Raw genomic sequence first — 14,701 nt, forward strand, 5'->3', positions numbered from 1 at the left:
GACGCCAATCTATTTTATTACAGCCGGCCTGTCTACCCCTGGCGATCTTCGAGCACCGACGACGGCGGCGGCGCCCGACGCCCGACACGGTGTTGAAGGGTAGCGTGGGACAAGCATGAGCACCGGCGTGACGTGCAAGGCAAGATACTACTCACGCCGCCGGTGGACGGTCGCGGGCGCGAAGAAGCCAGCGCTGCCACCGAGTACAGTGTAGTGCAGTCGGCAGCCATCAAGCATCACCCGCCACACGCGAGAGCGGTAGCTCGCAACGAGGGTATAGGTATTGAAGAGGCACGTGATGGACGACGGCGAGGGCGTGAGGACCTTCGTGAGGCGTGCTTGTATATCAGCCGCAGAGGAATAGCAACGCTGTACAAATCTCTGCGCGTACGAGGAGTACCGTAGAGAGGAGTAATGACTGCAGAACGACACCGAGTAAAAGCATGAGAAAGCTGCCCCATCGACGTCACGAAGGCGGTTTGAGGCGCCGCCTTTATACGCGGAGATACCACATCCATGTATCATCGCAGGCGAGATGTACGCGACTGCATGCTTCTGCCGAGTGGAGCAACGCGGACATTCGATCCCAAGTTGTCAAGCTGTCTTATCTGTGGTCATACACTGGGTGTGAGGGCTGTCGTTCAGGTACAGATGCGTCGCAGCCGCGATTCCTTTAGCCGACAGAGTCGAGCGACCGGTCTCAAGTCAATGGAAACGACGACCGAGGCGGCTTATAAGGCGTCCAAGGTAATGCCTATGTGCTGCACTTGGTTGCGGACCACGCTGGAGGCGCGGTGGCACCGGACTGGACGTCGGCGAGCACAGCGCCAAGCGGAAATCGGTGCAGCGGCGCGGGCCACCTAACGTCCGTCGTTGGAACCATATAATCTACCGGGACGTCAATGTGGCCTTCCAGAAGCTTGAACTTTGTGAGGGCCATCGTCCATTTAACCCAATCAACGTCGTCCTCATCCTTCGCTTCTGAGGCGTGAACCTTGGATGCTTGCGGCAACTCGGTCGGGGCGTCCACCTCGGTGGCTGGCGCGGTCGAGAACCACTCGAACTGAAGCGCCTCGAGCTCTCGCCGCCTCGCATAGACCATCGCGGCGGGTGGCACTTGACGCAGCCATTTGACAACGGCGCCGAGGGGCATGCCAGCAGACGCCGGTGGCCAGCCCCCGCCGGACGGCACAACAAAGTCGCTTGGCACGCGCAGGTGCTGGTGCAGCACGAAGTAGAAGGCGAGGGCCGCGCGCTTGGCCGACCAGCGCGCGTCGAGGTCGATTTGGTGCAGTCGCACGGCCCGTTTCTGGGCGTCCGAGCGGAAGTCGTCGTGGACTGCAAGCAGCGTCGCAAGATGCCCCAGCGGTTTTCCGGCGACCGCGGCAGGCCACTCGAGCGGACACACAAACGCGTCATCGAACGGCGCATCGCGGTGCGCGTCACGCCACGTGGAGAGTGCGTGGAGCAGGTCGGGCCACATGGCTGCGAGAGACGGGTCCCACACAAAGCCAGTGTCATTGACGGTCGCGCGCTCAAGGGCGGAGAGGGCCGCGCCGTCGGCTCGCAGCGACGCCACAGCGTCACCGAGGGCAAACTGCCACAGTTGCTTGGGCCAGCGTGATGAGGACGCCGGCACGACAAACGTAGGCGGGACCAGCGAGTCACCGAACACGTTCACATACCTCTTGAGACCCACGACGAGACGATCCAGGTGCGACAGGTCGGGGCGTGCGGCCATCTCGTAGATGGGCTCGATGCTTGGCCGATCAAAGCGGCCTGTGGACTGCCGGTGCAGGAGCAGGTAGTGCCCCAGACGGAACCCGCGCCACTGGACCGGCATCATGGCGTCGTCAAAGGGCACGACGTAAGACACCGGGACGTCGTCATGGCCGTGCACGGATGCGAACGCGGCTTTGGCCCGCAAGACGGTCCTCCACGACGTGAGTGTGTCGAAAGCAAACTTGACGGCGGCGAGGTCGTCCTGGCGGTGCGCCGGCAACTGCACCGAGAGGAGCCACACGCGGCGCGCGACCTCGCCGAGCTTGACACCGTCGTACCTCGATGGCCACACTAGCGCTCCGTCGGCACTGCGCTTGCGTGTGGCGTGTACGACATAGTCGACGGGCACATCAGCGGCGCCGTTCATGTTCTTGTAGATGTCAAGCATTTCGATCACGTCGGCCCAGAGCGGGGCGTCGAGAACGAGGCCGAGGCCATGGGCCGTCGTATGCTCGGCCGTCGAGAGCGCGTATGGATGGACCTCGAGTATGTGCAGCGCGTGGGCGAGGTCGACGTTGCGTAAGGCTGTGGGCCACGAGGTGTCGTCCTTGGGCACGACAAACCCTTCGGGCACGCACACGTGGCCGTGCAGCGCGTGGAAGCGCTTGAGTGCCTCCAGCACATACTGATACGCGGTCATGTGCTTGAGCCCCGTCGACGTGTCGAAGCAGCGCGCAATGGCTCGATCGTAGCGCTTGAACCAGACAAAGCCGAGGTTCTCCAAGGCGTCTTCGAGGTACGGCTCGAGCCGGACCATGAGGCTGCGCAGCGCGTCCGTGTCGCGTCCGAGCGCGGCGCCGCGCAGCCGACGCGGCCACGGGTCAGCGTGTGGTACAACGAACCGGTTCGGGACCCAGCTGTGGCCAAAGCACGCGCGGTAGACGACGAGGCCTTCGATGCGCTCCTGCAAGGTCAATGGGGCCATCGCACAGGCGCTGAGTGGCGGTAGCACATCCGATTTCAGAGGTATTTTTTTACTCTCCAATATAATACCTATCAAAGTATCAAGTGGATTCAGGGATTCAGAGGCAGACGAGTGGCGTCCCAAGAGCTTGCGATGGCTTCGTGCACCGCGACCATAACGAAGCAAGACGCCAGCAAAGAGCAAAAGGAGAGAGCGAGATGACCACCAGTGGTTCGAGGTTCACCGTCCCGAGCCGCGGGCAGTACATTGCCCAAGGACGTCGACGCAATTCGCATGCCGAAGCGCGGAAGCCGGCGACGTAATGAGCCTCTTGCATGCGCCGGCGACGACAGAGCGGACGATCAAGATGCTTGCTGAGGTGCTTGGCTCTTCTGCTGCACAAGCGAGCACTACGATTTACACTATTACACTATACTCTGGTGGAACTGCCCACAATTCCAAGGATCTCATGCGATCATAATATAGTGAATGAGAAAGACGCTCTCCAAGGATGTTGGCCGCAGCGCCAAGCAGCTCGTGCCGCACGAGGCGCCAATCGTAGCATACCCATGTGTAGGCAGTAGACGCAGTAGCAGCTGACATCGCTGCTTTCCTCCGTGAGTGATGTTGGTTCGTAGCCGATATGTCGTAGTCGATGCTCTGAGAGCTGCGCGAAAGCAGCTCCTTTAAAATGACCTCGGCAGCTACGCGTACAGCGTCTGTAGCAACGGATGGCGGTCATCGTGACCGCGAGATTGGGCTCGTCAATCTGCAAGCATCGTCGTGCTAACTTCAAGGTCGCGAGAGCGTATTCACACTATTTGGTTTGTGAGAAAATGGAAATACTGTGACCGTGCACGCGCAGAGATCATTCTTGGAAGCATGAACGTCGTGGCGACGTCCATCTCGGGGCGCAGCGTGCAGATGGTCGTGAGCGACGCGGGCGACCAGGTCGTGTGCGTTGAGCGCTCCTTCGCCGCCCTCGAAGGCCTCCACGCGAGCCTCGTCACCGCTTGCGACAGCATCCCGAGCTTCCCGCTCTTCCCGGGCATGCCCACGGACGCTGCGCTCACGCACCTCTGCGCCGAGCTCAACGACTACTTTGCACGTACGCTTCTGCGATAGCGCTTGTGGCCTACCATACGCCTATGCTAGATGGGTCTGTGAAGGCGAGCGCCGAGCTCCACGCGCTCCTGGCCGACGACCTATGCCATGGCACGGGGCACATGACCGCGATCGACTTTCTCCTGCAGCCCTTCGAGTACGAAAAGGTTCGCGACGCATGGCCATCGTCTGCGAAGATGACGACAACGATGCTGCTAAGTAGGTGGTCATTCCGCGCGGCTCCAAGCACGACGTGCAGCTGCAAGTGACCAACAGCAGCCAAGTGTTGGTGTGGAAGTTTGAGGTCGAAGACTTTGACATTGACTTCAACGCCGACTTTCACGTGCCCACGCCCATGTACACAGAGGTCTTCCACGCGACGACGCGGTACGCCGATGCGTCAACGCGCCTCCTCGCATGCAGGTTTGTGCTAGGTACCAAACCACCGTCAAGCCCGTCGAAGGTACGGCGACGACGATGGCCATCGCAGGATGATGATGACGGACCGTGACTAGGCATGTACCGCTGCCCAAAGCCGGGCGTGCTTACGCTCTCATGGGACAACACGTACTCTCGCCTCCGCGGGTACGCGCGCTGTCGCTCGTCCAGAGGCTTGAGCTCTGCTCGCATAGAAAGACCGTGCATTTCGTCGCCCACGTGGTCGAGAAGAGCTCGATGGAGTCGGCGCTTCTCGCCGCCGACGCCTTGACCCACGTACGCACGCTTGCGCTTGCGAGGAGGCTCATGGTGCAATGGCAGGCGCTGCAAAATGGACCAACGAGCAACTTTCTGCACAAGAAGGCGCTGCCAACACCAACACCCATGTCGTCGCCGGCACTCGCGTCGCTTCTACCGCGCTACGCCCTCAGCAGCATGCCATCCTTGGACCTCAATGGCCACTGGCTCGTGTCCGGCCTTGTGAGCACCACCATGGCGACCGCCTCCAAGCTCTTTGGGTCGCGACCAGCGCTGCCACCGGCCGCCGCGCCGCCAGCGACCAAGGATGGCGAGCCCGACTCGATTGGCAATAGCCTCATGGAAGAGCTCAATGGCCTCAACATGCAGCTTCTTCAGCGCGTGGTAGACGCATCTTATGGTCGCCAAGGACGCCGCAGACGACGCATGTATCCTAGGAGTCGCTCGAAGATGCACTTGCGCGGCTTGCAGGTAGACTCTTATCGTGATATCACGTTGCTTGAAGACGAGCTAGTCGAGCGCGACCAGGCGCTCTCCCGCGTGCAAATGGCCACAGCACGACACGTACGCCGTTCTCTTTAGTGTCAGTCGGCTGCAGATCGATGCAGGAATCGGAGGCGGCAGTATCGCAAGAGAAGGACGGGCGTCTCGAAGCCCTCCAGAGCGAAATCGACGTACGTTTCGAGTTTGGATATGAGAGCCGCTTATGTGCGTCTAGCGACTGCGGCGGGAGCGACAGCAGTGGCCCGCAATCCAAGCCGAACGGGACGCACTCTTGCTGGAGAAGCACCGCTGGGCGATGGTTCGATCCGCATCTGCCATTCGGTTTGTGTATCGACCCATGATAGATTGACGAGTTTGATACGTACGTTGACCCGCAAGACGACGCGGGTCGAGGGGATGTATCGCCGCCGTCGTCACCAACGTCCCAGAAACTCTCGGACGACGCGCGAATGGCGCTCGAGAAAGAGCTCGGCCAAGCCGAAGTCGCGCTCATCCGGCTGCGCGCGCAGCTCGGCTACTCGTTGCAGCAAGTGATCCCCAACACACGCATCGAGCAGCTGGCCAAGGTGCGTTCGACTCGTCAACCGAACCCGTCAACATGATCATGGAGTAGGACCTCGCCGTCGCCAAGACCGAGTACGACGCCGAGCTGATCGAGCACCGCAACACAATCCAAGATCTCAACCAGCAGGTACATACAAGGCTTGGACCATGGAACGTCTACAAGAGAGTGCACAGATTCTCAAGTACCGCAGCCACAAGAAGGTGCTCGTGACTGAACTTCGCAACGTCAAACGCCAGACCGACGGTAGGATTCCTGCTCGCGTCCGTTGTACTAGGCCTCTGTGGCTCTTAGGCCAAGTCGCAGTCGCCCTCGCCGAAGCCCACGAAGCCCGCATGGTCAACACGCGCCTCAAGCGGCAAAACGAGCTGCTCCTGAGTCAAATGCGATCTCTTGTCGATGCGACGGCGCCTGTCGCGACGCCCGCGCCAGTCGATGTGCCGACAACGCTGACGGCCCAAGACCTGGCGATGCTCAATGGCGAGCCGTATACACCGGCGACGGCGAAGGCGACGACGGCAACACAGCGCGCGAATCTTCGCCCGAACCCGTTCCGAGAAAAATTGACGGCGTTCTTCACAGAGTACGACCCGGCGCAGCTGGAGCACGTGGAAGAGATGCTCGAGAGCTACCGCGGGGTCGAGGCGTCGCTGCTCGAGTCACTCGAGCTCAAGTACCGCTTCCAGGAACTCAACGCCGCGTACCAGGGCGAGCTCATGTAAAGTCAACTTGATAGTTTTCGCTTGCAATGAATATCCGGATACGTACACCATTCATGTATATAACCCAAGCTTTTGCGAAACATGGGCGAACACCTCTATAAAGTAATATACATGTACTCTATAAATGATATCGTAGGCACGCTGAAGCGCGACGGGAAAGAGGCAATAGGACTTGACAAGTAGCGCGGCGACACAAGAGAAATGGAGAATATACAATAGTGTGCATGTTAGTAGTGCTACTCTCACTTGGGCTTCAGCATAATGTCGTAAAACGTAATGTAGCTCATCTCATCGACACGACCATTCGTCAGGTGTCATGAATTGCATCATGGTCTTCGAAGCGTCCAACTTTTCGACCGTAGCCCTTGTCAAACGCTAACACCAATACTAGTAGTCAATGAGGTGAAGAAAGCTTTTTGGACTGTACGTACAGCGTGGTGCAGAGATCTTGCGGCATGTCGGTATGTCCCTGGCTTCTTTGTGAAGGTACACAAGGGCGCTCGACGCGTTGAACATGCGACGCTGATGTACGTTGACGGGGTACGAGCGGCACACTGCGCTTGTCGCACTTGATGGACATGAACCACAAGTAGGCTCGAGCGACGTCTGCCGGAAGCGGCAAAGTGACGCTGTAGTTACTGACGAGCGTTGAGCCACTACACGAAGCGCTTGTTCAAGGCATTGTAGCGATTCACGGTGCTCTTGACACGGCAACCAGCAATGATGCCGGCGCCCGTCTCGTCGCCGTCGGAATCTGCCGCGTCTCGCGGAGCGGTACAATCATCCTTACAATAGAGGCTTGTTCAGTTGTAATACGACAACACGGACATACGCGTACCTCGAATAATGCTACCTTCGAGGCGGCCTTCTGTGACTGCGGGATCGCCACCGCTGACACGTGCTCGGCCGTCGCCGGCTCGGGCTGCTCGGCGACGGCAGTCGCTCGCGCCACCTTGGCCTTCCGATGCCTTTTCGCCGGGCGTGCGCTATCCAGCTCGATGGACACGTCAACCACTGTCGTTGTTGGTGTTTCTGTGCTGCCACCGACCGTCGCTGCCGCCGTGGTCGTCGATCTCCCGCGCCGTTTCGGACGCTTGGCTTTGGCGCCCTGCCATTCTGATTCTGACGCCAAATGTGATGTGGACCACTTTTGCGCTGGATGCGTCCAATACAAATTGCAAGTGAATTTTCCTGATGTATCCGTAAACGTGAGGAATGTGAGATGGCCGCGCATCCCATACAAAAACCAAGTCAAACCACTGCCTTGCATGTAACATATCTCCGATTTGCGGAACAAAAAGTTGCGCTGGGGCTTGAGGCGCCGATGCAGATTGCCGGAAATATTCGTAAACCTACGGGATGTAAGCATACTCAAATATTGTAGACACCAAAATAGTGTACTCACGATTTCGGTTCTTGGAAGATCGCAAAACACGAAACAACATGGGAACGGTGGCCAGCTGGTGCTGCGGCGTCGCCGCCCCCGACCCGACCTGTGAGAGCTTATTGCGCTACTCCAAGGCGACCAACGTACCGGCGCTCGTCGAGATTGAGCGCGACGCCATGCGCGACTTCCACGCCAAGTTCCTCCTCGGGCGCAAGCTCGGCGCTGGCGCATATGCCACCGTCTACGAGTGCGGCGAGGTCGCGACCAAGAAGCAGTACGCGTGCAAGGTGTACGCACGCCACGGCCTGGACGCGGGCGCGCTCGAGTGCGCCTTGACCGAGCCGTACCTGCTCAAGCGCATGTACCACCCCGGCATTTTGCGCTGCCGCGGCTTTTACAAGGAGCCGACGACGTACGTGCTGGTCATGGAGGAGCTCACGGGCGGCGACATCTTTGCCAAGCTCCACGAAAGCAAAGAAAAGCTCACCGAGCGCGACATTTGCCGGCTCGTCAAGTTGCTCCTCGAAGCGCTGGCCTACATGCACGCCCGCGACGTTGTCCATCGCGACCTCAAGGTGCCAGGATCCCACTAGTATGTATGCGCGGTGAGGTTGATGCGATGAACCTACTAGCTGGAAAACCTCATGCTCGAGTCGACGGGCGAGAACGCAGCCCTCAAGATTGTCGACTTTGGCTTTGCCGTGCAGTTGCCGTCCAAAGACGCCGTCTTGACCGAGGTGCTCGGGACGCCCGGGTACATGGCCCCGGAAGTGATCCAGGGCCAGCCCTACAGCACGGTACATATGCTATTTACGATGTCGACAGTCGTATTGATATTGCATCGGTAGCCGTCCGATGTGTGGAGCGCCGGCGTCATCGTCTACACGCTCCTCTGCGGGTACCCGCCGTTCCACCACGACGAGATCCAAGACGTCCAGAAGCTCTTTCGGTGCATTTGCTACGGCTACTTCTTCTTCGACGTGCCGTACTGGGACGACATCTCCACCGAGGCCCAGGTATGTATCAATGTATCAACTCGAGTTGTGTCGTGAATAAGCGACTAGGACCTTGTGCGACGTATGCTGCGCGTCACACCCGCCGACCGGTGCGACGCATCGTTCTGCGACTGTAGATTCTGATTGCTTATGGACTATTGATAGCGCGACGGCCGCTGCGCTGCTCGACCACCCGTGGTTCAATGTCCACGCGGCGCTGCCCGAGACCAAGACGGAGCCGCTGGACGTGCTCCGGGCGCTCAAGCCGCTGCAGTCGTTCCAGCGCATCATGAAGTCGCGGCTGTCGGCCAACCACGCGCGCGACCACGCGCACGCAATGGCTTCGCTGGTCGCCTCCAAGCTGTCGCAGGTCGAGGCGACGACGGCACCGATCGCGATCGACCTCCGCCGCTCGACGCTGCTGCCGACGGCCCGCGGCGGCATGGCGCCACCGACGCCGTAATCACACTTACGGAGCTTGTCTTTGCATTACTAAACTTCCTCGGCATCGAGGCAGAGCTAGCGTGTGCGCATGGTGCAACGAGGACCGCAATACGAGCATCCGCTGCGATCTCATGCTTCCATCGACGCAGTATCACGCGCTGGTGCTTGGACATCACAAGCGCATGCCAACACTGTCTTGCTGCTGGAGGCGCTGCAGATCTCTCGTCATGCAGTGCTGCTAGCGCCATTGGTGCTAGTGTTGAAGGCCTGTAGAAAGTCCAATCTATCGGGGCAATGGTGGCTCAGAACTGATAGCGCCAAGCCAAACGCTTTTATTTAGCTACCCGAGCAGCTAAACATGCAAGAGACCGCCTCCAGTCAATGGTCTGCCAGACAGCCCTCCCTGACGTCACCAGCTCTCGAGCGCCCGTCCATGCACACGTTGACCAGACCGACTGTGGTCGGATCTTGACGGAATATCGCCTCCTGATTGGCTAATTTAAGCCAATGGCATCGCGCCAATCCGCCTGTCCAAAAAGACACGCCTCACAATCAACGATGCGCAGGGTGGCGACGGCCGCCATCGCGCTTGGGACGGTGGCGCTCATCGGACCCGTCGTCGTGCGCTGGCAGCCGCCGGCGCAGTGCCTCCAGACCCACGCATCTGATGACGCGTTGGCGTCCTACTTTGGCGTCGACGGCCTCGACAACGCGCTCTGCATCATCGGTCACTTCTTCCAACAGAGTCAAGCGTTGCCGTCCGAGCCCGTCGCCGACATTGTCAGCGCACTGCTCGTCAACTGCGTCGCCGCTATGGTGCTCTTCATGGGCTTCGAGTCCACGCGCCACGGAGCGCGCGGGCCGGTCGCGTGGCCAGCCTTCATTGGCACGGCGTACCAGTGGGGTGGCATCTTCTTCGCAGCGTCGGTGCTCTGGCTTCCGTCTTTCTTCGCATCGTACCCAGAGCCGCTGGCAACCACGCGCGCTCTCCCTCTTGGCGACACGACGCTTGCCTCGCGCGCGCTGCTCTGGTTCATCGGCCTCGGCACATGCGCCTTCGCCGTCGTCTTCCACGGCATGCATTTCGCCCATGGCCCTCTCTTTGCACACGCCTTTATTGTGTTTCAGTTCTGGCCGTCGCTCTTCCCGCTGCTCTATCCGGCAGTGCGCTGGTGGTCGCCGCACCCGACATCCGTCGCCGAGGCGGCGGCAGCATCGTCAACTGCGAGCTTCCTCTACCGTGCCTTTGCAGCGGCGCTCACGCTCCAACACTGGGGCACGCTCGCCATCGTTCTCGCCCACGCAGACGCTATGGACCTCGTGGACGGGTTCGCGAGCTTGGTGCGCACGTCCCCGCCGGACGCGAGCCTGATCCCATCGTGGTTCCTCGTGGTCGACGGCGTCTCTGTCTTTGCCTCGATGACGCTTCTCGTTGTCGCCGAGGCGCGCAACGGCGCGCGGACGTTCGCGCACTTGGTCCTCGCGAGCTTCTTGCTCGGACCGGGCGCCGCCTTTAGCCTTCTGTGTGCGACGCGCGAAGATGCCATTCGGTCGACGCACTTTAGCAAGACGAAGCGGCCGTAGGTAGCATACGAGAAGGCGTTAAATGTAACAATGCGCCACGTTTTATTGACACTTCTGTTGGTTTGCCTCTTGTAATGTGTAGCCACAGTCGGTAGCCACAGTGTCCGGCGATCAATCCTGCTCCCAGCCCACGCAACGTCCACGCTGGCAGTGACGGCTGAGGTGCATCGCTGTCGTGTCGGTCGCGGCCGTCACGTCGACTTAAACAAACGCCTCTGCTCTAGACGCCATCCAATACAACGTCTGTGACGATCTTGGCCACGCAGACCGGTCACGTAGCCTAGCCCTCGTCACTAATAACTGCTAATTTCCCAACTGCAAAACGGACAGAGTGCGTAACCTCTGGAAGGATGCCGTCCATGGGCCGCGAGGAGCCACCGGCGTTCGACGCTGGCGACGACCTCGACCTCTACGACGCAGCAAATCCGTTTGATGACGAGCCGGCGCCCAAGACGGCCGTCAAGCCCGACAACCAGCACCGAAGTCCCAAGAAGCCGACGACTACCAAAGACAAGGCCTTTGACTTTGAGCAGTGGGTCGCTCGCAAGGACAAGTACGAGCGCGTGCTCCAAGCCCTCCATGCGCTCTCGACCGACCGCGCCGCGTCCGAGGCGTCGTGGTTCGACGTTGCTGTCGCGTTGGCGGCCACCGACTGCCTCCTCAAAGTCGGCCGCACCGACGCGTGCGACTGCGACGGCGTCTGCCACGAGCCTGGTCACGCGGTGTCGCGCCAGCGCACTCGGTGCCAGTGCCCCGCGTCCAAGTGTTCGATCTGCAACCGCTGCGTCGGCACGACCGTCGGCGTCATCTCGGACAAGATGACGGACGTCCTCACGCCGTACCGAAGCAGCAGCGATGAAAGCACCATGGACATTGCGACGCGCGTGAGCAGCATGGGCGAAGGCCGGCTGCTCAACAACCTCAAGATCTCGGGGCTCGCTCTGCGCATGGCCTCGACCGTGCTCAGTCAGTGCAGCGTGCTTCTCGGCCCCGACGGCGCCAAACTGCAGCGACCGTGCGCGTGTCCGCTGCGGTCGCTCGGGGACCACTGGGTGCGCTGGACCAAAGCCAACCACTCGTTTGAGAAGGTGCGGCTCACGGAAGCCCAAGCCAAGAAGTTTGGCGGCGCGACGCGGCAACTCATGGAGCTCGTCGAAGGCGAGAACGTCTACCTCCTCACTATCAAGTGGCGCGTGGCGGCCAAGCCGCAGAAAGGCGACACGGCCAAGATAGCCGCTCGGCGGTGTCTCTCGGCCGACGAGAAGAAGCTCAACGCGGTGCGAGGCTCCATTGGTTGGCGCTGTTGACTTAGGATATGGGACTAGATCTTTGTGTCGCTCTGCAAGAAGTTCTGGGTCAAGGCGCAGCACCGCGTGGTCGAGATCCTTCAAGACAAGATGACGTCGCTACTGGAGAAGCAGGCCGCGACGACGCTCCTGCCCGGGCAAACGCACAAGTCGCGCGCCGAGATGGAAGTGCAGATCCTCAAGCTCCACGGTGTCCAGAAAATGCTATCGTGGGTCGAAGCCGACGCCGATGCCATCAAGGACAAGGAAGATGAAGTCGAGAAGGAAAAAGCAGAGGAAGGCGCCCTCGCGCACAACGTCTGCGATATGTCCTATCGACGCACGCTCAGCTGCACTGCTGCGTAGGCGTGGCTCAAGCGCAAGGACCGGCTGCGGCTCAAGCTCCCGTCAAATTCGAGTGCCGAGCCCGCGCTTCAAAAAGCAGCTGGAAGCCTCCGCGGTTTGATTTTTCCACCAACGGCCTCGTCCGGCCCAAGAAGGTCGACATTCCGTCGTGCACCATCGACATGATGAAGCGGAGTGGCCTCAAGTACGTGCATGCGATGAGCGAGGGCTTCCAGGGCCGGGGCGGCGACCTCGACAAGTGCCGCGAACTCCTCCTCAAACAAGGCCACGTCATCAAGGCCAATTTCGCCAAGGACCCCGACAGTACCTTCTCGGAAGATCGGTACCACTTTGAGAAGCAGAACGCGCCGAAAGCCAAGGGCAATCCTCGATCGGGCATGTCCAAGGAGGCCTTTGCGGCCTGGAGTGCCCACAAAGCGCTCAAGGACAAGGCGCTCACGTTCCTCGACGCGACGCCAAAACCAAACGACGTATCGGACAACGCGTCGGCGCACTGGGAAGAGGTCGGGCGGGCGCTGAAGGCCGTCGACCGCGGCTTGCTACTCTCGTGGATGTCGTGGTCGGACGGCTTTATGAGCCAAGGCCGCTGCCGCGTGCTCTGGGAGAGCTTCCCGCCGATCGCATGCGACGTCCACGCGACCTCGTCGGCGCTCCGCGACGTCTTTCTCAAGCTCCTGCACCGCAAGGACGTCGACTACAAGGCTGCGTTCCTCGCGTTTGCCGAGAAGCAGCACAAGAAAGCAGTCGCGGACGGAAATGCGGACGACGAGATGAAGGACGAGGACAAGCTCGCCACGTATGCGACGATGAAGCCGATCGACTTTCACAAGTTTCTCAAGTCGCTCGGCATCGCGCTCACGCACGACGAGCGCACGCGCGTCGTTGAGTTCTTTGACGCCAACGGCGACGGTGCCATCACGATCAAGGAGTTCCTCGCCGTCACGGGCGACCGCCGACCGGCGCAGTGCCACGGCGACACGGAGATCGCGCTCAAAGACGTGTGCATGTGGGAGACGGTCTGCCACGAGTGCGGCATGCTCAACGCGTTCCAGGTCTCGTCGTCCGAGCGGGGTCGGGTCCGCACCGAGCTGCCCGCGCACAGCAAGCGACGCCAGCTCGCTCGGTTCGGCTGCAAACCCATTCTGCCGCTGCGCGAGGTCAAGGAGTCGGCACCGTACGCGTGCGACGCCGCGGGCTGGAGCGATCAAAAAGCCGCCGGTGGCGTCGCCGTCCTCGATCGGCTCTCGATCGAACACCGTGAGCGCCGGGCGCTGCACAAGCTCGTCACCGACGGCGCGCCGCCCGAGCTACCAGTGCTCTTCCGGGACGACGACGAGGCATTGGACCCGACGACGATGCTTCTACTGCGGTGGCACCCGCCACCGGTGCGCGGCAACAACGGGCCGGCGTTCTACATCCTCGAGACATCCGGCGCCGAAGGCAGCGCGAGCTTCAAGCAGAACGTCTTCTCGGAGCTTGTGCGGGACCCCAAGGACTTTAGCGACAACCAGGGCGAGCCGCGGTACCACTACGTCGTCACCAACTTGGTGCCCAACACCAAGTACGCGATGCGACTCCGCGCGCTCAACGCGTTTGGTGCTGGACCGTACGCCTTTGGGTACAGGATGCCTATGGATTCCGGGTCGTGCTCACAAAAAACTAGGTACTTTACGACGGTGCCGCGCGTGCCACCGGCGCCGATGGCCGTCAAGGTGACACCGACGACGATCCACCTCTCGTGGAACTCGTCGGCGTGGTACGACGCGCAGCTCAAGGAGCTCCGCGCGGTCTTTGACGAGGCCGACGTCGACGGCAACGGCGAGATCTCGCGCGACGAGTTCATGGAGGAAATCGAGAAGCGCAAGCCCCGCTTGCTCGAGTTTCTTCAGAAAACGTCGGCGACGACCGAGGCCCCGGGCGTGCCGCTCAGTGTCTTTGACGCGATCGAGACGAACGACAGCAACACGCTCAGCTGGACCGAGTTTGTCGCGATGTTCAACAGCCACCTCGACGACCTCCATGCGTTCGACGACGACGCCAAGTCGGTGGCGTCGTCCAAAACGTCGCGCAAGGGAAAGCCCGCCGCCGTGAACGGCTGCCGCTACGTCCTCAAGCAGTGCGTGCACGAGGCCGACGGTCAGTACGAGGAGATCTACCGCGGCAGCAAACCGTCGTTCCTCGTGCACGGCCTCACGCCTGGAACGGCGTACCAGTTCCGGGTGCAGGCCATCAACGCCGACGACCAAGCCTCGCTGCACAGCGCACCGACGATCGTCAACACGCTCTTGCCAACGCCGGCGGCGCCGGTGGCCACGGACGTCGGGGTGACGGACGCCGTCGTGAGCTGGACACCTGGTGACGCGAC

At 60.8% G+C, this 14,701-nt stretch overlaps 5 protein-coding genes across 5 annotated transcripts in view; 4 read left to right on the plus strand and 1 right to left on the minus strand.

Annotated features, from left to right (window-relative positions):
• Nucleotides 1-726: 726 nt before the first annotated feature.
• Nucleotides 727-2,707, minus strand: SPRG_03403 (hypothetical protein; the record flags this gene model as incomplete). The annotated part of the gene is made up of 1 exon (XM_012341977.1): nt 727-2,707. The coding sequence occupies one exon, from the start codon at nt 2,705-2,707 to the stop codon at nt 755-757; it is 1,953 nt and encodes a 650-aa protein (XP_012197367.1). The 3' UTR covers nt 727-754.
• Nucleotides 2,708-3,552: 845 nt separating this feature from the next.
• Nucleotides 3,553-6,343, plus strand: SPRG_03404 (hypothetical protein). The gene is made up of 15 exons (XM_012341978.1): nt 3,553-3,794; nt 3,842-3,957; nt 4,014-4,177; nt 4,225-4,253; nt 4,306-4,375; nt 4,423-4,504; nt 4,550-4,870; nt 4,924-4,957; nt 5,001-5,050; nt 5,095-5,160; nt 5,205-5,288; nt 5,335-5,556; nt 5,604-5,681; nt 5,729-5,798; nt 5,847-6,343. The coding sequence occupies exons 1-15, from the start codon at nt 3,569-3,571 to the stop codon at nt 6,272-6,274; spliced, it is 2,040 nt and encodes a 679-aa protein (XP_012197368.1). The 5' UTR covers nt 3,553-3,568; the 3' UTR covers nt 6,275-6,343.
• A 1,365-nt stretch (nt 6,344-7,708) lies between these two features.
• SPRG_03405 (CAMK/CAMK1 protein kinase) lies at nt 7,709-9,145 on the plus strand. Its single transcript, XM_012341979.1, has 5 exons — nt 7,709-8,236; nt 8,294-8,458; nt 8,510-8,677; nt 8,726-8,766; nt 8,822-9,145. The coding sequence occupies exons 1-5, from the start codon at nt 7,718-7,720 to the stop codon at nt 9,117-9,119; spliced, it is 1,191 nt and encodes a 396-aa protein (XP_012197369.1). The 5' UTR covers nt 7,709-7,717; the 3' UTR covers nt 9,120-9,145.
• Nucleotides 9,146-9,658: 513 nt separating this feature from the next.
• SPRG_03406 (hypothetical protein) lies at nt 9,659-10,684 on the plus strand (the record flags this gene model as incomplete). The annotated part of the gene is made up of 1 exon (XM_012341980.1): nt 9,659-10,684. The coding sequence occupies one exon, from the start codon at nt 9,659-9,661 to the stop codon at nt 10,682-10,684; it is 1,026 nt and encodes a 341-aa protein (XP_012197370.1).
• Nucleotides 10,685-11,034: 350 nt separating this feature from the next.
• The window catches only part of SPRG_19488 (hypothetical protein), a gene marked incomplete at both ends in the record, with an annotated part of 5,191 nt that continues 1,524 nt past the window's right edge, over nt 11,035-14,701 (plus strand). The window contains 5 exons of the mRNA XM_012342023.1: nt 11,035-11,961; nt 12,010-12,288; nt 12,337-12,377; nt 12,413-13,954; nt 14,000-14,675. Coding sequence (XP_012197413.1) covers nt 11,035-11,961; nt 12,010-12,288; nt 12,337-12,377; nt 12,413-13,954; nt 14,000-14,675 — 3,465 coding nt within the window. The remainder of the gene's footprint in view (nt 11,962-12,009; nt 12,289-12,336; nt 12,378-12,412; nt 13,955-13,999; nt 14,676-14,701) is intronic.

The sequence above is a fragment of the Saprolegnia parasitica genome (assembly GCF_000151545.1).
Source record: "Saprolegnia parasitica CBS 223.65 unplaced genomic scaffold supercont2.8, whole genome shotgun sequence".
NCBI classification, from domain to species: Eukaryota; Oomycota; class Saprolegniomycetes; order Saprolegniales; family Saprolegniaceae; genus Saprolegnia; species Saprolegnia parasitica.